Raw genomic sequence first — 24,400 nt, 5'->3', positions numbered from 1 at the left:
CCCGTGCAGAAGCAGATGGCTGGGGACCCCCCGCTTCTGCTACACGTACACACCCACGTCCCCTTGGGGGGAGGGGCCCGGGCGCCAGCTCGGTCCTCTGCTGCGTCAGCTTCCCTGGGACCAGGCTCAGTATGAGCTGAGTGGAGGTGGAGCGTGTTGTACATCAGAGTGGCAGCCCCAGGTCCCCAAGGACTGCGGGGGCCCTGACCTCGCCGAGGGCGGAGGGAAAGTTGCCAGTGGCCATTTGGAAAACTCTGACATCTTCCAGGCGGCCGGAGAAGGAGAAAGCAAGGGCAGCGGCGCCAGGAGTGGCAGAGCCGCCTCCCGGGAAGGGTGTGCGCCCGTCCCCAGGGGCTGACAGCCACGGCGGCGGCTCCCCTCTCACAGCCTGGATGATAGGAGCCACTGCCCTTCGCCGTCACCTAGGACCAGGGTTTCAACCGTGGCAGCTCTGAAATGGGCTGGCGGGGAGGGAGGCAGGGCCCCTGCCCCGGGTGCTGGGGATGTTTGGGGGCACCTGGAAGCCAGGAACACCCCTTCCCCGGCGTGGGCATCCACAGTGCCACTTTGGAGGCAAAAACTGCCCCAGGCTGAGAACTGCCTTAGGAGGGAGGGATTGTCGTGCCCATTTTACGGAGGGGTAAGTGGAGGCCAGGAGCAGGGCAGCAACTCACCTGAAGTCGTTGTTGCTCAGAAGCAGGGGCACGGGTTGCACCCAGGGCCGCCTGGCCCCGGGCCAGTGTTTAACCTGTCGGCCAGCAGGCCAGCAGCCAGCCATGCAGGGACACGGGAACCAGCTCCTACTCACCCACCGACCTCTTCTCCCCTGCGGTCAGGCCAGAATTCATGGGAGCGCCCGGCTCCGTGGCCAGGGCACTGCCCCCTCAGCCCTAAATAAGCCGGCGACTGCGCTGGCAGTTCTGCCAGGCCCTCCGGCTCCCAGGCATCGATGGGCACCTGGGGAGCAGCCCTGGGGCCTGAGCAGGGAGGTGGCTCACCTCCGCCCTGGCCTTCGCCCCTGCAAACAGCCCCTTCCTCCCCGGGGACCCGCCCCCCAGGCCATCCCAGCAAATCTCGGGCCAGGAAAGTTCAGAGAAAATGAGGAAATGCTCTCCCCGTTCATTTTTCCCTTTTAATGCAAATTACAACTTGGAAGAAAATCACATTTTTAACTTCGCGTCACCCCAGCCTTGCACCCAGAGCCAGGAACCGTTAATATTTTCTGACAGGTACATTCAGCGCTTTTCCATAACACAGCCAGATGTCACCACCCCCAACCCAGGCATCGCAAGGCCCTGGGCTGAGGCCTGGCCGTGGCCGTGAGCACCAAAACCACAGCTCTGGGCCACGCCGGCAGCACAGATCATGCAGAGGACCCCGGGACCCACAGGCACAGCTCGGGAGAGCCGGATGTGAGGGAGGGGCCGGGAAGGAAGGAACCGTGCCGCGTGTCCCTGGCAGGGCGAGCCTGTGGCTGGAGCCCCAGCTGCTGCGCAGGGCACGGCCTCACGCCAGGCCCAGCTCCGCGCAGCCACAGCTCTTCAGCCAGAGTTCCCAGTTCCTCCAAGGCTGAAGGATCAGAGTAAGTGGAGGAGGGGGAGCAGAGGGTGTGCAGGCTGCTCAGGGCGACCCGGCGGAAGGGGCAGAGCCCCACCTGCAAAGGCGGGGGGCTGGGTTCTCTCGATCTGTCTGTCCCTTTCCCTACCCGTTTAACAATGGCCTCACCCTATACACATCCTCCTTTGGTCTGCTCTATCCAGTTTAGCAAGACCCAGGGGTTTGGCTCCACGATTAAGAAGCTACTTGAGGGACTGGTGCTACGATGTAGCAGCTGCTACCTGCAGTGCCAGCATCCCATAGGGGCACCAGTTCAAGACCCGGCTGCTCCATTTCCGATCCAGCTCCCTGCTATGGCCTGGGGAAGCAGTAGAAAATGGCCCGAGTGCTTAGCCCCTGTACCCACATGGGAGACCTGGAAGACGCTCTTGGCTTCAGATTGGTGCAGCTCCAGCCGTTGCAGCCATTTGGGGAGTGAACCAGCAGATGCAAGATCTCTGCCTCTAACCTTGCCTTTCAAATAAGCAAGTAATAAATAATTAAAAAATAAAAACGACTTCTCTGGGGTTGCAAGAACTGGGGTGGAGCTGAAGCCTTGCTTGCTCTTGGCTGCATCACACGGGAGCGTGTGCCCCGGTACACAGTTCACAATCTGTGTCCTGGGATGGTCATGGGGTGCGCACCGGGGAACTGGCAGGGGCTTCAGACAATGCAGGGAACAGGCGTGTGCGAGGCGCTCCTCAGACTCAACCCAGCGCGGGGCGCCATGCTCCCGCGGTCTCTGCCGGGGGCCAGAGCACACATCTCACACTGGTTGCCTTTTGGGGACCTGCCTGGATGTGGGCAGCCACATCCCCCACCTCCCCCGCTGGTGTCAAGAGTTCCCAAGCAGAATGGAAGCAGAGACGCCTAGGCGGCTCTGGGACAGGGGCCTCGGCTGGCCTGGGCACACGGGGATGAAGAACCACGGCCGGCACACACAATCCTTGGGGCGCCTTTCCTCCTCGCCCAGTAGACGGGCCCCGACACTGGCCACTTACTGGAATGGAATCACCTGGGAATAATTTTTAAGACAGGCTATGACCCAAGCTCACTGCATCCAAACTCCTGGGTGGAGCCCGGGCATGGGAACGTTTCTGAAGCTTCCGGTGCACCTGCACGGCTGGGAGCGGCCAGCCAGCGCGGCGCTGCTCGGCGGCACCGCGGAGCCCAGCTGCGGGGACAGGCGCTCCTGGAGGAGCAGCCCCTGGGCCAGGCGACAATAACTCAGGTCTGCGCAGAGTTACGGAGAGGTCCCCCGAGCACAGGAACCGCCTCTGTAAACTGCTGAGGCTGACGCTCGGCGTTCGTTCCCTCCCTGAATTATTTATTCCTGGATGAATGGCGAGAGCCGGGAGGTGGGGGCGACCGCCTGGGATGGGTCAGCGGAGTCTGTGACTAAATAATCAGTGCCCAGCTGCTGCCAACCAAGCGCTCGCCAGGCACTCGGCAAAGCCCGCCTCCGCCTCTGCCCGCCCCACCGCCTCTGCCCACCCCGCCGTGTCCCTGGGCACTCAGGAGCGGGGCAGGCCGGGTGTGCATGCTCCGGGCGGCAGGAGGCACCAGGAGGCACCGGGCCAGGCCGAGGCCCAGTGTTTTGTAACAAGCACAAGCGGGGAGCGTCTAAAAACTTCCTGAAGTCACTGCTTCCTAACACACGTCCCGCTCGGGACTGTGGGCAATTACACCTGCTCTTCCTCCCCGCCCCTCCCCGTGCCAGGCTAATGGGGGGGGCACCTAACCAACACCACCGCTCGACACGTACCTCCCAACCCCAATTTCAACAGGAGAACAGGCACACGGCAGCCAATGGACGTCAGCGCCGAAACTCAAACAGAACTTGCAGCCCACGGCAGCGTTCTCGGCTCCACCTTTAATTCGGCCATTTTCTCTTAAAATCCAGGCTTTAACAAGAGGGCTATTGTTTGCCAACCGCAGCTGCGGAGCCCGGAGCATAGACCGTAACTCTTTCTAGAACACAGCACATCCTCCTTGAGACACATTCACAGGACATACTCACGCTCCTTCTCAAGTTTGCTCCTGGGAACCCACAGAGCGTTAACCGAGTGGACTGCGCACCAGGAACCCAGGGGAATCCCACGCAGAGCGGCCGAGCGTTAGGACACATTCAAGCGGAAAGAACTGAGGGCGCGAGCAGGCGGCGCAGGGCCTCCCCGGCACGAGCCTTGGCTCTCACCTTCGGGAAAGACGAGCGCCCCGCACCCCAGCTCTACCGAGAGGCTCAGTCCACGCAGGAAACACTTTCCACAGACACGTGACCAGCGGAACGACACAGCTTCCAGTCTAATGCCTGGGCCGGCTGTATTCTGCTGAACCGGCACTTCTAACTCCTGTGCTAACGAGCAGAGGGGGACCCCCCACCCCAGGCCCCAGCCCCGCCGCCCTCGCAAGTGGACTTTCTGGACGCTGCCGGTGGTGACCACGGCAAGTCCGTTCAGCGGAGCGCTCTCCAGGACACCAGCAGCGAGGCGCGGAGGGAGCTCCCGGGGCCCCGCCAAGCACACAGAGGCGGCCTCTGGGGACCAAGCACTCGGGAAGGCGCCCGCTTCCTGGTTCAGAGCGTTCGGCGGCGTCAGGCAGGCAGGTGTCCGGGTGCAGGTGGGAGACACCGGCAGTAACGGCTCAGGGCGCCGTCGACACCGCCCCACACTCCATCAACAGCAGCTCCCGTCCCCCCAGGGGGCTTCTGCCGGCTCGTCCTCGGCTGGTCCTCGTTCTAAACGCCTCCTCGTCACCTCTTTTCTTCCCTGCCTGAAATGTTCTCCTGGGCCTGGCCCAGAGGTCTCCACGCTGCCTGGCGATGGGAGCCCTGGGGAAGCATTTTCCCACACAGCTCCCCAGGCCCCCAGACCCGCGAGATTTCCCTAGCTCTCGGCTAGAGGCGGCGCCGTGGCCACGTGGTTGACACAGCAGCGCCGGGGCTCCCGCCGCACTGGGAGCCCCTGAGGGACAGCTCCAGAAGTCACCGCCCAGTCCTGGTCTTCTACCCGAGGAGGACGAAGCACGAGCGTACTCCACCAGACTGGCCGACTTGGCCCAGCCGTCCGACGCCCTGAGCGAGGCCCTCTGTGTCCCCCGCGGTCCCTTTTTCTGACTGCAACCAGACACGCCTGGCGCCGACGCCCAGCTCCCCAGGCTGCCCGACAGCCGGAGGATCGGCCTCTTACCTGCTTTCCACATAGAGGGTTTGTTCTCTTGAAAAGTGATTAACATTTTAAGCGGAGAAAAGAAAAAGTCTACTAGATTAAACTTTAAAAGCGTTTTGTTATTTGCTATACAAATATACATTTCAACTCTTACAACACTCACTACAGTCTAACCTTCTAAGGAACGAGGCGGCGCCCAAGGACACTGTGGACGCGCACCCCGGAGAACCGGCAGGAGCCGCCGCCGCAGCCCAGGGGCCCGGGCTCCCACAGCACCGTAGCCGCTAAGCACGAGCCGGGCGGCCTGGCGCGGAGACTCGCGGCGAACGGCGATGCCGCGGCGGGCGGGCGTCACTGCCAAAGCTTCCTCTTCTTGGAGCTGCTGTCGCCCTCGGGTCTCCACGCGTCCCAGCCCGCGTCCCTCCACGTGTAACAGCGCCCCTGCCCGCCCTCGCTCAGCGCCCGGGCCTCCCACCTTCTCTTGCTCATGGCTGCGTCGGGACCAGCAGCCAGAGGCTCCCCCTGCCCGGGAGGCTGCTGGGCGCTCAGCGTGGCCAGCCTGGCCGTGGCCTGCTGCCCGGCACCGCACGCGTCCTGCGGCGCGACGGGACAGCCGGGCTCCCCCGCCGGAGGTGTGCATCCAGGGTGCTGGGGGCTCGGGGGCTGTGGCTCCCTCAGGAAACTGCCTTGGGCGTCAGCGCACATTCTCCGCAGCAGCCGTGGGTCCCGAGGCGGGTCCTGCACAGCTTGCCTTTCGGGGACCGTGGAAGCCACGGCGTTCTCCTTGACGTCTGAGAGCGTGTGGCACACAGACGAAGCAAAAGACGTCCAGGCCAGCCCGCCGTCCAGCCTGTTGCTGGGCAGGCCGCCCTGGGGCCTGGCCACCTCCGGGACCGTGGTGGGGGGGTGGCTCAGGTGCCTCTGCAGCACGGGCTTCAGCTTGAGGATCTTCATGGCGTCGTGCCGGTAGCTCCGGTCGCAGGTCTTCACGATGGCGCCGCGCTTCTGCGCGTCCTGGATCAGCTGATTCCAGTGCTGATTCTCCTGGGACAGAGGGACAGACGGTCACAACCAGACTCGCGGGGGCTCGGCCAGCGCGGCGCTAGCTCTCGTTCTAACAAGCGGACGGACTCTCAAGATCCATTTCTTGGAGCCGGCGCTGTGACATAGCGGGAAAGACGCCGCCTGCAGTGCCGGCATCCCATCCGGGCGATGGTTCAAGACCCAGCTACTTCCGGTCCAGCTCTCTGCTGTGGCCTGGGAAAGCAGGAGGAGATGGCCCAAGTGCTTGGGCCCCTGCACCTGCGTGGGAGACCTGGAGGACGCTCCTGGCTCCCGGCTTCAGATTGCTGCTGCTCTGGCCATTGTGGCCACCTGGGGAGTGAACCAGCGGATAGGAGACCTCTCTGTCTCTACCTCCCTCTCCCTCTCCCTCTCCCTCTCCCTCTCTCTCTCTCTCTGCCTCTGCCTCCCTGTAGCTCAGCTTTTCAAATAAATATATAAATCTTAAAAACAAAAGTAAAAGAACAAAAGAACAGGCTGGGACGCCGGACGGCGAGTGAGGGAGGCAGCTGTCTTCTCGGCACGGCACCGCCTTCCTTCCTCAGCCGCGGGCAGTGGGGGTGGGGCCCAGGACGGGGCGTGCAGCCTCTCCACACCAGCTCCCTGCGCTCCCTCGCGCTGTCCTGCCCGCTTCACGCTGCCCCCGCTTGCTCTCGGGCTGCACCCCAGGCACGCGGCTCCTGCTGCGTGTGGAGACCCTGCCGGCAAGACCCAAGGGACCAAGCTGCGGGGGCGCTTTCCTCCACAAACGTAAGCGTCACCACCCCTCTCTCACGTGCCCGTGCTGTGCTCAACTGCGCACACAGCTGTGGCACGCGAGCCCGCCTGCAAGAAACCAGGTTTTCTCAACACTCAGCTCCAATGGCCACAGGAAAAATAACTTCTAAAAAATGTTTTGACAGAACTACAAATTTACAGGAAGTTACAAAAAACACAGAAAAGATGCACGCACCCTTTATAGTTTTCTCAACGCCATGGAACAACTGCCGTTCCGCCCCGTCTCCGCAGAGCACACAGACGGAGAAAGGCCCCAGCCACAGCGCAGACCCCGCACGACCCCGCCCCAAGCAGGCGTGAAAACACAACCTCGGACAGGGAGAGGTGAAGCTGCCACCTTTCTGTTCTTCTGCTACAGCCAAGGGCGCTAACAGTCTAAAAACCACCTCTAGTGGCATTTAAACTTACGGTAAAATTTTCTTGATAACTTAAAAACAGGAAGTACATAAAAACAAAGGCTACAGCGCTTGGACACAGAGCAGGCACAGGGCTCCGGCGCAGGCAAGAACGTGTACTTGAGCGCCCTCTGCTGGCACTAACCGCCATGCGGACAGCAGTGAGCTCCTCTTCCGGGGCGAGGGTTGGGTTAGGAACTCAGCCACTGGAGCCCTGCGCACTGCACGGAGGGAGAGCCGCACTGGGCGCCCCCAGCAGGCCCACGAGAGCCCGTCCCCCACACGGCCCTGGTGGTCAGCCACACCCACTGACGCGGGGGACACAGGAAGCAGGGCACACTCTGGCGCCCGCGGTGGTCCCCGAGCATGCACCTACCATAAGGGTCCTCAGGTGTCCCAGGATGAAGAGGCTGTACTTGGCTCGCGTGATGGTGACGTTCATTCTCTGCAAACTGGCCAGGAACCTGGGCAACGAGAGAGAGCTCCTTCTCCGCAACGGCCGAGGGAGGCGGGCGCTGTTTCACACAGCCTCTCCAGGGCTCCCGCCACTTCCTCAGAAAGCACGGGGAGCCCTGGCACAGGAGCGACTCCCACCCAAGGCAGGAACAGACCAAGCACGGCGCTGGGTCTGCTTCCCATTTTGCCTGGGATACGATGCTAGAAATTTTCTTTTTCTTTTTTTTTTTTTTTTGGACAGGCAGAGTGGACAGTGAGAGAGAGAGACAGAGAGAACGGTCTTCCTTTTTGCCGTTGGTTCACCCTCCAATGGCCGCTGATCCGAAGCCAGGAGCCAGGTGCTTCTCCTGGTCTCCCATGGGGTGCAGGGCCCAAGCACTTGGGCCATCCTCCACTGCCTTCCCGGGCCATAGCAGAGAGCTGGCCTGGAAGAGGGGCAACCGGGACAGGATCGGTGCCCCGACCGGGACTAGAACCTGGTGTAACAGCGCCGCAAGGCGGAGGATTAGCCTAGTGAGCCGCGGCGCTGGCTGAAATTCTCTTTTTCTAAAATATAAATTCATTTTATTGGACAGGCAGAGTTACAGAGAGGGAGAGGTAGAGAGACAGATCCTCCATCTGTTGGTTCATTCTCCAAACAGCCGCAGCGGCCAGGGCCAGGTGAGGCCAAAGCCAGGAACCTGGAACTCCCCTCAGGCCTCCGGCAGGGTGCTGGATCGGAGGCGGACAGCCAGGTGCTGGCACTGCAGACGGGCTTGACCCACTGCCGGCCCCAGAATTCTACTTGAACAGTATGACTTCCAGGTTTTAAAAATAACCCCAGGGCAGGCAATCAGCCGAGTGGTTAAGATACCTGCATCACGGCCGGTGCTGTGGCTCAACAGGCTAATCCTCCGCCTTGCGGTGCCGGCACCCCGGGTTCTAGTCCCGGTCGGGGCGCCGGATTCTGTCCCGGTTGCTCCTCTTCCAGGCCAGCTCTCTGCTATAGCCCGGGAGTGCAGTGGAGGATGGCCCAAGTGCTTGGGCCCTGCACCCCATGGGAGACCAGGAGAAGCACCTGGCTCCTGCCATCGGATCAGCGCGGTGTGCCGGCCGCAGCGGCCATTGGAGGGTGAACCAACGGCAAAAAGGAAGACCTTTCTCTCTGTCTCTCTCTCTCACTATCCACTCTGCCTGTCAAAAAAAAAAAAAAGACACCTGCATCACAACATCGGAACACCTGGACCGGACCCCCGGCTCCAGCTCCTGAGTCCACGCTCCTGCTCATGAGGCCCCAGGAGGCAGCAGCGCGGCGGAGGGGCTGCTTCTGCCGCCCTGCGGGAGACCTGGACTGCGCCCAGCTCCGGCTTGGCCACTCGGACCCCAGCCCAGGGCACACGCGGCAGGCAGCAGGGGCTCGATCGGCAGACCACAGCCTGTTCTTCGTTAGTCTGTTTCGCTGTCCCTCAGAAACCTCTAAGAACACACAAGCTCATATATTCATGGATGTAAACGCCTACTTAGACTGTTAGAATACTGCGGAGCTGGCACGGAAGCAGACGATGGTCCTGTGGGACCCGGGCTCCACGCGGCAGGCGGCCCATCCCAGCGGAGCGGAGAGCACTTACATTTTATTTTCGGAAGCAACAGTCAAACAGATTGACCACCTGTCCATCCTACCTGCTTTCCATGAGTGAGAACACAACCACACAGACTCCTCGAGGCTAAAGGAATCCCGGCCATCGCTGGGCGTGTCCTCAGCAAGCTAAGTGACAACAGCTAAAGAGAACAAACCCAGGCAAAGCAGGAAGGGAAAAGAAACCACCAGGACACACGCCACGAAGAGTCACACACCCATGGGGCTGGCGCTGTGGCACACGGGTAAGACCCCAGCCTCCAGTGCCGGCATCCCATATGGGCGCCGGTTCTAGTCCCGGTTGCTCCACTTCCTATCCAGCTCTCTGCTGTGGCCTGGGAAAGCAGTAGAAGATGGCCCAAGCCCTTGGACCCCTGCACCCACATGGGAGACCCGGAAGAAGCTGCTGGTTCCTGGCTTCGGATCAGCGCAGCTCTGGCCTTTGCAGTCATTTGGGGAGTGAACTGGCGGAATGGACGACTTCTCTCTCTCTGGCTCTACCTCTCTCTGTAACTCTTTCAAAATAAACAAAATAAATCTTAAAAAAAAAAAAAAAAAGAGTAACATAACCCTGCAAAATATGCTTCACCCAATTATTTCACTTATGAAAAAACTGTGCATTGATTTAAAAATATTTTTCATCAAAATAAACATCTCCTAATTTCATTCATTCTTCCATGAACTTTGCAGGGAAAGCAGAATTAACAGTAGGTCTGTAAGTCAGAAATCTTCATGCTGCTACACAAGATCTCGTACAGAAAACAAAGCCAACGATGGCGTTCTGCAGCAGTGATCGATAATGATCTAATCCTGGATGATAAACAAGTACATAAAAGCAGAGACGGTCACTCACCCAATTGAGCCTTGCAAGGCATTTGCTCTGACACACGTAACAATAACACAGTCCTTCTGCCGGCCCTGGAATGCATCCACAGTATCTACTTCCGCTGGTCTAAATACCAAAGAGAAACACATTTACCCAAGTACAAAAATCACTCAATGTGCATGTTAATTTAATAGTGTTTCTAAGAAATATTTTTCATGGTACTTTTGCCATTAGTCCCCGCTTCACCCTCACCCCAGGCTGTGAGAATCACTAACCACTCTGCCTTCTATCTGACTTTTCTCCACTGGAAATCTCATATAAACGGAATCATGCGATGTGTGACCTCCTGCGCTCGGCTCTGTCCCCATCACGACACTGCCAAGGCTCCCCAGACCGCGGCACGCAGAAGTGCTCCACTGCTCTGACGACGGCTTCCCTGCCCAGACCCAGCGCGACGCACCCACCCGCCCACCACTGACGGCTGCCTACGCTGTTCCCACTCGATCGATGCTATGACTAATGCTTACGATTAAGTATTTAAGTGGATTTTTAAGAAAAATAATCTATCTTTTTATGTATTTGAAAGGCAGAATCAGAGAGACAGAGAGGAGAGAGGACAGAGCCTGACTCCCCATCTGCTGGCTCACTCCTACAACAGCCAGGGCTGGGCCAGGTCAAAGCCAGGATCTGCAGCTCCACCAGGTCTGCCCTGTGGGCGGCAGGGACCCAGGCAGACGTGGGCCACCAGCTGCCGAAGCAGGAAGCTGGATCACAAGTGGAGACCTGCAACCGGAACAGCACTCTGGAAGGAGATGCGCTGTCTCCAGCACTGGCCGAACCGGCCGTGCCAACAGCGGGGCCACACTGCCTGGGCCTGCGCGAGTGTTCAGTTCTTCAATTCTGGGGGTGTGCACCTAGGAGTGCAGTTCTAGGTCCCACGGTCAGGCTACAGCTCGCCCTTTACCATCCTCAGCAGCGGTGTAGAAGGGTCCCAGCCTCTCCACATCTCGCCCAGCACTCGTTACTGTTTTCTAAACCGCAGGCTTCAGTGAGCGTGAGGTGGAATACTGCCGTTCTGAACTGCACTTCCCTCGTCACAAGTGATGTTTATGTGCTTATGAGCCACTTCTGTCTGTACCTTACTGGGGCCGGCACTGCGCTGTAGTACATTAAGCGTCTGCCTGAGGCCCTGGCATCCCACAGGGGCACCAGTTCAAGTCCGGCACTCTCTCCCTCTCCCCTCCCCTCTCTCCTCGCCTCCCTCCACGCAGTAACTCTGCCTCCCAAATAAGTAAATAAATCTTAATAAAAAACTCAGTTATTGTTATTGTCGGGTTTTAGAAATTTCTTACATATTCTAATTGAGCCTCTTATCAGACACACAATTTACAAGTATTTGCTTCCATTATCTATTATCTTTTCACTCTTAATTGAGTCCTCTGACACACAAAAGCTGTTAATTTTCATGAAGTCCAATTTACCCATTTTAATTTCTCTGGTTGTATCTAAAAAACTGCTGCCTGGGGCTGGTGCTGTGGCATAGTGGGTAAAGCCACCACCTGCAGTGTCAGCATCCCATATGGGTGCCGGTTCAAGTCCCAGCTACTCTACTTCCAACCCAGCTCTCTGCTGTGGCCTGGAAAAGCAGTAGAAGATGGCCCAAGTCTCTGGGCCCCTGCATCCACATGGGAGACCTGGAAGAAGCTCCTGGTTCTTGGATTTGGATTGGCCTAGCTCCAGCCGTTGTGGCCATTTGGAGGGTGAACCAGCATATGGAGGACCTGTCTCTCTTTGCCTCTCTGTGACTCAGCCTTTCAAATAAATAAATCTTAAAAAAATTTTGGGGCCAGAGCTGTGGCGCAGGTAAAGCCGCTGCCTGCAGTGCCGGCATCCCATATGGGTGCTGGCTCATGTCCCGGCTGCTCCTCTTCCGATCCAGCTCTTTGCTATGGCCTGGGGAAGCAGTAGAAGACGGCCCAAGCCCTTGGGCCCCTGCACCCCTGTGGGAGACCAGGAAAAAGCTCCTGGCTCCTGGCTTCGGATGGGTACAGCTCTGGCCATTGCGGCCATCTGGGGAGTGAACCAGTGGATGGAAGACTTCTCTGTCTCTGCCTCTCTCTCTGTAACTCTGTACTTCAAATAAATAAACCTTAAAAAAAAAATAGTACCTTTAAAAAAAAAGAAATTTTAAAACACATTTCCTTCAACAATGTTTTATGGTCAATGTTCAGTGTACAAGTCTTCCACTTCTTTGGTTATATCCATTTCTAAGCATTCTATTCTTTTTCAAAAGATTCATTTATTTGAAAGGCAGAGTGACAAAGAGATCTTTCATTCTCTAGGTCACTCCCCAAATGGTCACAACAGCCAGGGCTGGCCTAGGTTGAAGGCAGGGGCCAGGAGCTCCATCCAGGTCTCCCACTTGGGTGGCAGGGACCCAGGGATTCCTGGGCCATCTTCTGCTGCCTCCCCAGCCACACCGGTGAGGAGCTGGATGGGAATGGAGCAGCCGGGACCGAAGCCAGTATCCTGGATCTGGGTACTCTAAGCAGCAGTTGAATCCACGCGCCACAACGCTCCTAAGTATCTTATTTTTTATACTGTCTTAAGCGGGATCGTTTTTATTTCCTTTCCTACTGTTCATCTGTAGCACACAGAAAAACAGCAGACTTGTGAATGCTGATCTTGTACCTCGCAACCTGCTACGCTCATTAGCACTAACGGCTTCTTTGTACGGATTTGCTAGTGTTTCTATGAATGAGACCAGGTCATCTAGGAAAAATGACAGTTTCATTTCTTCCTTTCTTATATCAAAAAAGCCTTCCGTCTGTTTCTTGCTTAACCGATCTGGCTAGAGTTCGCCCAATACGAGTAGCAAGAGTGAGCCCCATCAGAGACCCGGGGGCAGTGCTGGCTAGTCCGTCGACCGCTGGCCTGACACGCATGTCCGTGCACGGTGCTGGACTGCCCCACAGGCCTTTTCTCTACCTAGGAGGCAATCACCTCCCCCTTGCTGTATCGACGCGGCATTACCACACTGGATTCCCAGGACAAACTCCAGCCGCGGCCGCTGTACAGCCCTACAATGCTGAACTCTGCTGTCAGTGTGCTGTGCCGGGAGTGGAATGACCACACGGTGACAGGGCGTGAGTGGGAGAGGGCTGCTGCGAATTCTTGTCTTACTATTTGGTGGAACGCCCCCGTGAAGCCTGCGGCTGGGTTCTTCATTACTAGAAGTATCCGATCCCAACTCTGTATCTCTTGGCTTGTTAGGCCTATTTAGATTTCTTATTTTCCCTAGAGCCAGTTTTGGTAACCTGGATGTTTGTTTCTAGGTTAAGATACAGTTGAATTTATGGATTTCCAATATTTGACTTTTACTATTGGGTAAGGAGACGAAGGATAACGCTCAGGGGCCACTGCTGGCAAAGCCACCATCGCCTACCAGAGCACTGGTTCAAGTCCTGGCTGTTCCACTTCTGAGCCAGCTTCTTGCTAATGCACCTGGAAGGCAGTGAGAAATGTCCCAGTGTCTGGAGGCTCAGACTGAGTCCCTGGCTCCCAGCTTGGGCCTATTCCAGCCCCAGCTGTTGTGGCCATCTGGGGAGTGAGTCAGTGGACAGAAGAACTCTGTCTCTCCCTCTCTGTCACAATGTCTTTCAAATAAATAAATGTAGGCCGGCGCCGCGGCTCACTAGGCTAATCCTCCACCTGCGGCGCCAGCACCCTGGGTTCTAGTCCCGGTCGGGGCGCCGATTCTGTCCCGGTTGCCCCTCTTCCAGGCCAGCTCCCTGCTGTGGCCCGGGAAGGCAGTGGAGGATGGCCCAGGTCCTTGGGCCCTGCACCCCATGGGAGACCAGGAGGAAGCACCTGGCTCCTGGCTCCTGGCTTCGGATCGGCGCAGCGTGCCGGCCATAGCAGCCATCTGGGGGTGAACCAACAGAAAAGGAAGACCTTTCTTTCTGTTTCTCTCTCATTGGCTAACTCTGCTTGTCAAAAATAAATAAATAAAATAAAATCTTCAATTTATACACAAAGGTAGTGAAAGGGTTAAATGATTTACTCAAAGTAGAATGTGCCTTCACTACCTCTGCCATTGTCATTCAGATGAACACTGCACGTACGTACATACGTCCCCTGTACATACGTCCCCTGTACATACGTCCCCTGTACATACGTCCCCTTGTGCCACATTCCCACTTGAGGACCCTTTCCTTCTTCCCCTCCACCCCACAGAAGAGCTGCGAACAGCTGTAAGAAGGCCTCACCCTTTCCTATCAAACTCTTTGTCCAGGTCCTTCTGAATCATCGTCTTCTGAGCCTTGTAGTGGGTTATTATGCCGATGTTTCGGAAGGTGATGTCCCTTCTTTTGTCTTTAATAAGCTTAATTATCTCCATCACCAATTTTATTTCTTGGATATTTACATATGAGCTACATAAGACAGAGAAGAAAACATACCAAATTAACAGCAGTCCAACTGCGAAGTCCCACTGGGTGGCTCTGCCCCCACCCCAGTACAGGAGCAGGCAGAGGGGTTTCATGGCCTCAAGGCGACCATTAAAGGCACACATACGAACACACACATGAACAAACGCAAGGTAACTGAAAAAACTCCAAGTTGCACGGAGAACAGAGTTTGGAGGCAACAGAATTTGAGGCAGCAACTACATCTGTTATACGAGGGACAGCAATAGTAAGAGCGGACTTGTAGCAGTCAGAATGGATACCCAGCTGACATGAATTAAGGACTTACTGGCTTCCAAACACCGACAGTGTTTGAGCTGTGCCCCTTCCCTGAAGTGCCTGCAATGGCCACGCGGACCACGTGACACAGACTGAACGTGAGCAAGGCCACCAGAGCTGAACCCTGTGACGTCACCTCCTGCCCTCAACTCCCCTCCCAGGTTACACGCTCCTCACCGCCACCCCGATCCAACACGTGACGACACCGGGGCAAGCATCTGCCCGCTCAGTACCCGCTCTCCTGACTCGGAGACAAGCCGGCAGCTACGTCCCCACCCTCCCTCAGTCACTTCCCAGTGACGCACATATAGATCTGAACAGGAAATGACGGATTTGGGCCGACCCTGGGGACGGAGGAGAGCAACGTACTCGTTATCCCGTCTCTCGGAACCATCCCCGACATCGAACACGAGGTAAGGTTGAAACGGCCAGTCTGATGAACACCGGTTGGTCTCAGTCAGTCTATAAAAAAATCAGCCACCATTCCAAATGTAAGTCATCAGATATTATTATCTATTATCACTATTATCACTACTGCTTTCCTCTGTGGGAGGAGGGAGCTGGGGAAGGCTAAGAGGGAAGGAGAGGCATTCCTTTATATTTGTACATCAGGGAAAGAAACAAAACACTGCATTTCTCTTCTAGTGCTGGGGAGAACGACCTACGTAATTAAAATATAAAAATCTATGAATGAAAAATTACCTATAAGTTAAAAAAGTCATAAAATAATTAAGCAGAGGGTGGTCCACTTGTTTCAAAAGGACTGGGGGTGCCGATGCTGTGGCGTAGCGGGTAAAGCCATGGCCTGCAGTGCTGGCATCCCATATGGGCACGGGTTCGAGACCTGGCTGCTCCTCTTCCGATCCAGCTCTCTGCTATGGCCTGGGAAAGCAGCGGAAGATGGCCCAAGTCCTTGGACCTCTGCACCCATGTGGGAGACCAAGGAAGAAGCTCCTGGCTCCGGATCAGTGCAGTTCCAGCCATTACAGCCATCTGGGGAGTGAACCAATGGGTGGAAGACCTCTCTCTCTCTCTCCCTCTCCCACCCACCCACCTCCACCTCTCCTTCTCTGTGTAACTCTGCCTTTCAAATAAATGAATCTTAAAAAAATAAAAAGGACTGGAAGCACATACACAAAAGGCACACGGTGACTGTTTCGGGCTGTGTGACTAGGAGTCATCGCTCTTCCCTTGCATTTGCCGAGCCAATGTGGCTTTTCTAATCAGACGATCGTTAAAGCGTCTGATCAGGACTCGAGCAGACAGAGGGACGGCTCTCCTCACGTGGAATCCGCCAGGCAGCGAGCACACCCACCTGTTTGTCTTCAAGCTCCTGTTGTACACGTAGTTAGAGGGGAAGAGGCATATGTCCGGGTGCATGCGGTACTGGACGGTGAGCTGCAGCACGGGCAGCCGGCCCATCCTGCTGCGCTCCACGTTCTCCTCCAGCAGCTTGTAGAAGCGAGCCATCATCGACTGGTCGTAGCCGTACTCCTGTGCCTTCTGACACGGGAGAGCAAAGTGAGAATCTCAAGGAATTCAGTTCGACTTCCCCACTATCACAATGGCAAGGCTTAAGCGGCTTAAGTCTACTACAAAATCAGACTCCGAGGAAGGAGATGTTTCTGACCCTGACTGTCAAAGCCACCGATCGGGGGCCGGCACCATGGCGCAGTAGGGTAATCCTCCACCTAGTCCTGGCTGCTCCTTTTCTTATCCAGCTCTCTGCTGTGGCCTGGGAAGGCAGTGGAAGATGGTCCAAGTGCTTGGATCCCTGCACCCACATGGGAAACCCGGAAGAAGCTCCTGGCTTTGGACTGGCGCAGCTCTGGCCGTTGCAGCCATTGAGGAGTGAACCAACGGATGGAAGACCTTTCTCTCTCTCTCTCACTGTTAACTCTACCTCTCAAATAAATAAATTAAAAAATCTTAAAAAAAAAAAAAAAAAAGCCATGGACCAATCATGTAACTTCCAGTACCTCCCTGTTACTTAAAGCCCACACCCTGCTTATCAAAGAGACGGGATGCTGTGAATGCTACGTTGATGCCAACAGAAAAGAATCTGAAAAGCACAGTAAGAAAGAAAGAAATTAACAGATTTTAACAAACTACGTCTAGTCACACTCTCGCGAGCAGAATAGTGCATGGCACTGTCGGCGAGCCTTCTGCAGACGGTGTCTCCATCCACATCCACACAGAGCAGACGCCGTGGCGTACGCAGGCTCTCATCTCAAACCCAACGTGAGACACAGCGCCCTCACCCACAGGAAGAAAGCTGTCCCTGCACACTTCTCCACGCTGGCATCAGACTCACAAAGATTCTTCTTACAGAATCTAAGGTCAAACGTGCTCTGAACACGTGACAGAATCTTCGTGAGTGATGCTGAGGATACGGGTTCCAAAGATGTGCAAAGTCTAAACAAGCCTATTTCACAACCTGAGAAAAAAGGCCTTCCTTCCTAAATCAGTGGTTGTGTGTGTGTGTGTGTGATATGTATACGAAAGGCACAGTGACAGAGAGCACACACAGATCTCCCATCCATTGGTTCACTCCTCAAATGGCACCGAGAGCTGGGACTGGGCCAGGCTGAAGCCAGGAGCCAAGAACTCCATCCACATGGATGGCAGGGGCCCCAACACTTGGGTCATCGTCCACTGCCTTCCCAGGTGCATGGACTTCTAGGGCACAAAGCAGCCCAGACCTGAGTCAGCTCTGACTCAGTGGCTTAACCCACTGCATCACAACGCAGGCCCCAACCTGCCCTTTTCTCTTTACAGTGCTGCCCCTAGTGTGCACCCATCTGATACAACCAGGAGGCTGGGGTTCTCTGCTATGCCTTCAATCTCTGATGTTTGTGCTGTTGAAATAAACCAGGCACAGCCCTTACAGTGTCTGCACAGGGCCTCCCCCGGGGCAGGCCTGGCACACAGGCACCTGATCCATCTACGCCTCCATCCCTGACGCACAACCAGCAACTAAGGGGCGTCTTCAGAGACTTATACTTACTAAGACCCAAACAGTGCTGGGGCCGGTGCTGTAGCACAGTGGGCTAACACCCTGGCCTGAAGCGCCGGCATCCCATATGGACACGGGTTCTAGTCCCAGCTGCTCCACTTCTGATTTAGCTCTCTGCTATGGCCTGGGAAACCAGTAGAAGATGGCCCAAGTCCTTGGGCCCCTGCACCAGGGTGGGAGACCCAGAAGAAGCTCCTGGCTCCTGGCTTTGGATCGGCGCAGCTCTGGCCGTTGCGGCCAATTGGGGTGAACCAGCGGATGAAGACCTCTCTGCCTCTCCTCTCTCTGTGTAACTCTTTCAAATAAAAATAAATAAATCTTAAAAAAAAATGACCCAAACAGCGCTTCCCCTCCTTGCTGACTCCTTAGTTTTCCGTGCAGATGACAGACGACGACCCGAGAAACACACCCTCCTTCGGGACAAAGAACAAATCAAGCCCCTTGCACCCGGCAGCGAGGCGTCGCGAGAGCTCACCATGGAGATGACGGTGGGCGGGAGCTGCTTCGGGTCCCCGACAAGGATCAGCTTATTGCAGCGATGGATGAGCGGCGTGAGGGTCTCCACTTCACAGGACTGCCCAGCCTGGGGGGAGAGCGGGGGGGGGGGGGGGGGGGAAGAGTCTTCAGCATCCTGCCCATTAACTCAGCCGCACAGGATCTATCTAACTCATTCAAGTTCTGATCAGACAGAAAAGTATCACAACTCTCCTTCTGCACCAAGGATCAGTAAAGGCTTCCTCTGATCAGAAAACAAAGCAGAACACCAGCACCACAATCTCCTCAACTGGCTGAAAGCACACATCAAACAGGTCTTCTGGAGTCAGCCACCCCGGGAGCCACAAGGCAGAAGGCTCCTCCTGCGGCGGTCTCTGTGCCGCGTGTCTGTGCGTGCACTTCCCCCGCTCCTGGTCCCTCAGCAGGCCTCAAGACTCAGGAGGGTCTTCAGGTCAACAACATTTCTCCATCTTCACCATTTCCGCTGCTTCTGTTCTTTCAGGCTAGTGGACAGGTATTTCTTTTCAATTACTTTTGAGTTTTTTAAATTAACACATAGTTGCACACATTTATAGACCTGGACCTCCTGGGTTTGTCTTCTGCCCTAAATTCTGGCACAGTCAGTGGCCAGTGACGGCTTCCTCGGTGATGGAAGCAGCAGGAGAGGATGCTCCCTGGCAGCACCGTGGCACAGACTGCCTCCAGGTGGGAGACGCCACCACCGAGGGCCTCGTCCGCGTCTCGGCTCCACTCCACCTCCAGCTTCCCGCTGAGGGGCACCATCTGAGGCAGCAGGGGCAGGGGATGGCTCCGGCCTGCGGGTGACCTGGCTCCTGGCTTGGCCTATCCCAGCCCAGACCATGGCAGGCATCTGGGGAGTGATCAGTGGACCGGAAGACACTCATTTCTCCATATTTCTCTCCGTCTCCCTCTTTTTAATTCAAAACAAACAAACACAAAACTGCTTCAAAGGGTAACCAGCCATATTCCCCAGAGAAGGAGAACCATTTAGCAGCGATTTCGTTACAAACAATCAGGAATCATTCAGACTGCAGTCCCAACACTGCAAAAGCAATTTTAACAACAGCAGGTCATCAGAAGCATATTTCTTTCTTTTTTTAAAAAAACGATTTATTTTATTTATTTGGAAGATAGAGTTACAGAGAGAGCAAAGACAGAGAGAAAGGTCTTCCATCGCTGGTTCACTCCCCAGATGGCCACAATGGCTAGAGTTGCACCAATCCAAAGCCAGGAGCCAGGAGCCTCTTCCAGGTCTCCCATATGGGTGCAGGGGCCCTGGCCCAAGGACTTGGGCCATCTTCAACTGCTTCCCCAGGCTGTAGCAGAGAGCTGGATCAAAGAGGAGCAGCCAGGACTAGAACTGGCACCCATATGGGATGCCGGCACTTCAGGCCAGGGTGTTAACCCGCTGTGCCACAGCGCTGGCCCCCCAGAGGCATATTTCAACCCAAGAACACACGTGGCGTGCCACGGGAAGATCAGGTGTGATAAACCCTTGCTTTCAGCACCTCAGCAGCTACGGTTCCGACTCACTGACCTCATCAACGATGACACAGCTGAAGGGGACCCCGCCCTGGCCACGGAAAGCCGACTCGAGCAGCAGGCCACCGCTGGTGCTCAGCGTGCAGCAGATGACGTGCGACTCCAAGATGATGATGTTCTGTGTTTTCTGGGGGCGCCCTTGAACCTACGGGAACAAACAAAACACATTTTCACTTGCACATGAACTCCTGACAGCCACATTCATCATGTGATGCACAGCTCTGTTGGTAAGAGGCGGAAACTGCAATCAGGAAACCGGCTCAGGCTTTCAGGACAACCAGGAACCAGCAAACCCCGTGCCTGCAGTCTGAGAGCACAGTGTAAGTGCAGTGAACAACTACCTAGGCTTCCGTGTGTTAAAGCAGATTGACAGTCTTTCTGCAGGAGGATACACACAGCGAGGTGTCTCAATGAAAATAATCTCCAGTTGTGTAGTGACTATGAGTAAAAACAGGGTTGGAACTACGCTCAAATGCATACTTTTTTTTTTAAACTTTTATTTAGTAAATTCCATTTTCCAAAGTACAGTTTATGGATTATAATGGCTTTTCCCCCCCAAATGCATACTTTTGTCATTTTTAAGTATATTTTGTGATTTTTTTATAAAGCTCGTACCAACAAAAATGCCTGTGAATCTGATAAGCTTTCTATCTCCAGTGTTACAGTCTGTTTGGCTCCCCACAGTCTACTGCAGTTGTTGAAGCCCCAAAGAGTAATGCTGATGGTTAACAGATTTTTTTTTCTAATATTTATTTATTTATTTAAAAGTCAGAGTTACACAGAGAGAGAAGTTCGGAGAGGCGGGGGGTGGGGGGGCTCTTCCATCCATTGGTTCACTCCCCAATTGGCTGCCAACAGCTGGAGCTGCGCCAATCCAAAGCCAGAAGCCAGGAGCTTCTTCCGGGTCTCCCATGCGAGTGCAGGGGCCCAAGGACCTGGACCATCTTCTACTGCTTTCCCAGTCCACAGCAGAGAGTTGGATCGAAGTGGAGAAGCCGGGTCTCGAACCAATGCCCATATGGGATGCTGGCACTGCAGGTGCCGGCCCCGGTTAACAGACTAATGTTAGCGACTTATGCACTAAGCAGTGCAGACTTGATCTGATGATGACATCTGGAGGGTGGGCCTGGAGGGAGGTCTTTTAAAAGGCAGAGACACAGGAGAGAGGAGAGACAGCAGGAGCGCGCTTCCACCCACTCCACTCCCCAGACGCCCATAACGGCCTCTGGCTGGGGCCAAAGCCAGAGCCAGAATCAACCCAGGTCTCCCCCATAGGTGGCAGGAACCCAACCACCTGAGCCATGACTGCCGCCTTCCAGGGTCTGCGTTAGCAGGAAACTGGAGCCTGGAGCAGAGCTGGGTGCAGGAGCCAGGCACTGAGACGGGAGCAGGCGTCCTCACCCCTAGCGGAGCCTTTGGGTCATTGGGGCATGCCCTTGGAGGTGGCTCTCCTGAAGGCTTGGTGATACAAGGCCACATCTGGCACAGCTCTTCTGTCTGCGTCCTGGCTCACCATGTGATCAGCCTGCCACTCTCTGGCCTCCCCAGATTCCTGACCAAGGGGCCACCAGACTGTAGGCTTAGGAACCCCCAGAACTATAAGCTGAGTAAACTTTCTTTCTGAAGAGCCCCTCTCAGGTATCTGAGTTAAAGTTCTGAAAAGCTGAAAGATACAATAAGAAAAGTCAACTTTAAAAAAAACAAACTTATTTTTTATTTATTTTTAAGGCAGAGTTACAGAGAGGGAGAGAGGGAGAGACAGAGAGATCTTCCATTGGCTGATTCATTCCCCAAATGGCCGCAATGGCTGGAGATGGGCTGATCTGGAGCCAGGAGCCGGGAGCTTCCTTCGGGTCTCCCACATGGGTGGAGGGCCCACGCACTTGGGCCGTCTTCCACTGCTTTCCCAGGCCAGAGCAGAGAGCTGGATTGGAAGAGGAGCAGCTGGGACTCAAACCGGTGTTCACGTGGGATGCTGGTGCTGCAGGCAGTGGCTTAGCCCACTACACCACAGCGCCAGCCCTGAGAAATGAACTTCTATAAATGTGACAATGTGGTGGAACCCAACGTGAGTGACACCACACAACGTCTACACTGCCACGGTGCTCCAATTAGTGAACGAACTGCTCCTCTTCTCAAAGACTCAGTTTCCCTATTTCTGCTACGAAGATGCACCAGACTCCTCTCTGCACAGATCAGCTCAACCCAGCGCTTGACGGCATGTGGCTGAGATCCGGGAGCAAGGTGGCAACCGTGATCCTCCCTTGGCCACAGGTCAGAGCCACTCGGTCAGGGCTCTGCTCCCAGCCGCCAGCTGTGACGCATTCAGTGGCCCTGAGTGGCAGGAAGCACAGCACCCGTGAACGTGGACTTCCCCTCCGGATTTGGGGAGATTCACTTTGAGCTCAGCTTAATATTTTAATAAAAAGGTTTCACAATTTTATGCAAACAGCTAATGGAAATATGCATTAAACTGATTTAACTACATTTGTTCAGCCACCTACAGCAGACTAGTAATAAACGAAAAGAAACACCTCAATCCAAAAGCACTAGCGACTGAGCTGGTGGTCACCGGCCTCACGCCTGATCTGACGGAGGCTGCGGCCTAACATCTGAGCCTCACCCACTCCGACCCCGACTGACTGGGACCTGCACACCCGCGGGACAGCGGGGACGCTGTAGGCACCTGCACACCCGCGGGACAGCGGGGACGCTGTAGGCACCTGCACACCCGCGGGACAGTGGGACGCTGTAGACACCTGCACACCCGCGGGGCAGTGGGGACGCTGGAGGCACCTGCACACCCGCGGGACAGCGGGACGCTGTAGACACCTGCACACCCGCGGGACAGCGGGACGCTGTAGACAGCTCTCTATCACAGTTCTGCATTCATGGATTTAACCAACTACTCACTGAAGATACTTGGGGTGTGGGGGGGGAACCACCATCTGCACTGACCACAGAGAGACTCTGTTGTCATTACGCCCTGGAAGACACACACACAAACTATGCACGTGGCACTCACACTGTACTCAGTATTAAAAGTAATCTGGGGGGGCAGCACTGAGGCGTGGCAGGTGAGGCCATTGCCCACAGCGCCACCATCCCATATGGGCGCCAGTTCCAGGCCCAGCTGCTCCACTTCCGATCCAGCTCTCTGCTGTGGCCTGGGAAAGCAGTGGAGGATGGCCCAAGTCCTGCACCCACGTGGGAGACCCGGAAGAAGCTCGGTTGGGATCGGGGCAGCTCCGGCCATTGTGGCCAACTGGAGAGTGAACTAGCAGGTGGAAGACCTCTCTTTCTCTCTCTGTAACTGACTTTCAAATAAATTAAAAAAAAAAAAAAAAAGTACTCTAGACACGATTTGAAGAATAGGGGAGAGGGCCAGCACTGTGCACAGCACGGTGGAGTGCTGACTCTCAGTCCTGGGGATCCGACTGCGACCCAGCTTCCGCTGAAGGGCCCAGAGGCAGCAGACACTGGCTTAAGTTGGGCCCCTGCCACCCACATGGGAGACCAGGATGGAGTTCTGGGCTTCTGGTGTTGGCCTAGCGAGACCTGGCTGTTGTAGACATTTGGGGAGTGTACCAGCAGGGGGAAGATATCTCCCCCTTGTTGCTCTGCATTTTAAATAAATAAATGCTAAAAATTTTTTAAAATTCATGGAAAAAATGGAATGAAAACATAAGTTTATTAAAAAAAAAAAAAAAAAAAACCCGGCGTAAGGGAGGATGTGTGTAGGTTCTACACAGTGCTGGCCCGCCCCAGGAGGGCCCTGAGCATCTCAGACTGTGAAGGCACCTGGCCCCTTCTGCTCACGGTCAAGCACAAGAGCACGGAGCTCAGCTCGGAGCCAAACGGCAGCCGAAGCGCTCTATTTCCTCATGCCGAACCCCACCACCCCAAGACAGCGGCACTGGAAGGCCCCCCTCACACGTGCTTTTCCTTCAGTCAGGGAAACACCCACAACCAGTTTTCACTAGCTGTCCCTCTGGAGTGTCTTAACTGCTGCTTCAGCGGGTGAGAGAGCAAACCGCTCCTGTGCGACGCTTTTCCTACTCCCTGCCCCAGACCTGAAATAGGGAAAAGACAAGTCATGATCACGTCTTAGCCAAGATGGCGACAAGAATCCATTCTCGGCGCAGGCTGTGGCGCCGTGGGTTCAACCACTGCCCGCAGTGCCGGCATCCCATGTGGGCACGAGTTAGAGTTCTGGCTGCTCTACTTCCAAGCCAGCTCTGTGCTGATGTGCCTGGAAAAGTAGCGGAAGACGGCCCAAGTCCTGCGTCCCTGCCGCCCACGTGGAGACCAGGATGAAGCTCCTGGCTCCTGGCTTTGTCCAGCCCTGGCCGCTGCGGCCAGCTGACAAGTGAACCAGCAGATGGAAGATCTCTCTCTCTTAGTCTCTGTCTCTCCTTCTCTCTCTATAACTCTGCCTTTAAAATAAAATAAATCTTTTTTAAAAAATTCTTACATTAAAGCAAAAAAAAAGTAATTATTCTACCATTCTCTACTTGCATAGTTATATCTAATTTTTCATAACACAGTTGGACAAAAGCCATGGATTGCCTGAATTATTTCATAATTGAATTTTTAAAAGAAAACAGAAATCAGGGGTTGGGGGCGGGGTAAAGTGGTAAAGTTGGTGCTGGCTGCTCCCCAGCTCCCTGCTAACGTCCCGGGAGAA

General features: G+C 55.4%; 1 protein-coding gene across 6 annotated transcripts in view; it reads right to left on the bottom strand.

The window, feature by feature from the left end:
- Positions 1-4,890: 4,890 nt before the first annotated feature.
- Positions 4,891-24,400, bottom strand: part of SETX (senataxin) — a 67,235-nt gene continuing 47,725 nt past the window's right edge. For 3 of the 6 annotated variants that reach the window (XM_062207323.1, XM_062207324.1, XM_062207325.1), the window contains 8 exons: positions 19,709-19,858; positions 18,131-18,238; positions 15,955-16,142; positions 15,009-15,101; positions 14,163-14,327; positions 9,922-10,020; positions 7,374-7,461; positions 4,891-5,807 (listed from right to left, as the gene is read on the bottom strand). In XM_062207323.1, coding sequence (XP_062063307.1) covers positions 5,115-5,807; positions 7,374-7,461; positions 9,922-10,020; positions 14,163-14,327; positions 15,009-15,101; positions 15,955-16,142; positions 18,131-18,238; positions 19,709-19,858 — 1,584 coding nt within the window. In that variant the 3' untranslated portion in view covers positions 4,891-5,114. Of the gene's footprint in view, positions 5,808-7,373; positions 7,462-9,921; positions 10,021-14,162; positions 14,328-15,008; positions 15,102-15,954; positions 16,143-18,130; positions 18,239-19,708; positions 19,859-21,461; positions 21,638-24,400 lie in introns of those variants that run through there. The other 3 variants (XM_062207322.1, XM_062207321.1, XM_062207326.1) reach the window with 3 other exon arrangements.

The sequence above is a fragment of the Lepus europaeus genome, chromosome 12 (assembly GCF_033115175.1).
Source record: "Lepus europaeus isolate LE1 chromosome 12, mLepTim1.pri, whole genome shotgun sequence".
Classification (NCBI taxonomy): domain Eukaryota; kingdom Metazoa; phylum Chordata; class Mammalia; order Lagomorpha; family Leporidae; genus Lepus; species Lepus europaeus.
Note: the sequence above shows the minus strand (reverse complement) of the source record. Positions and strands in the feature narration are given on the sequence as shown.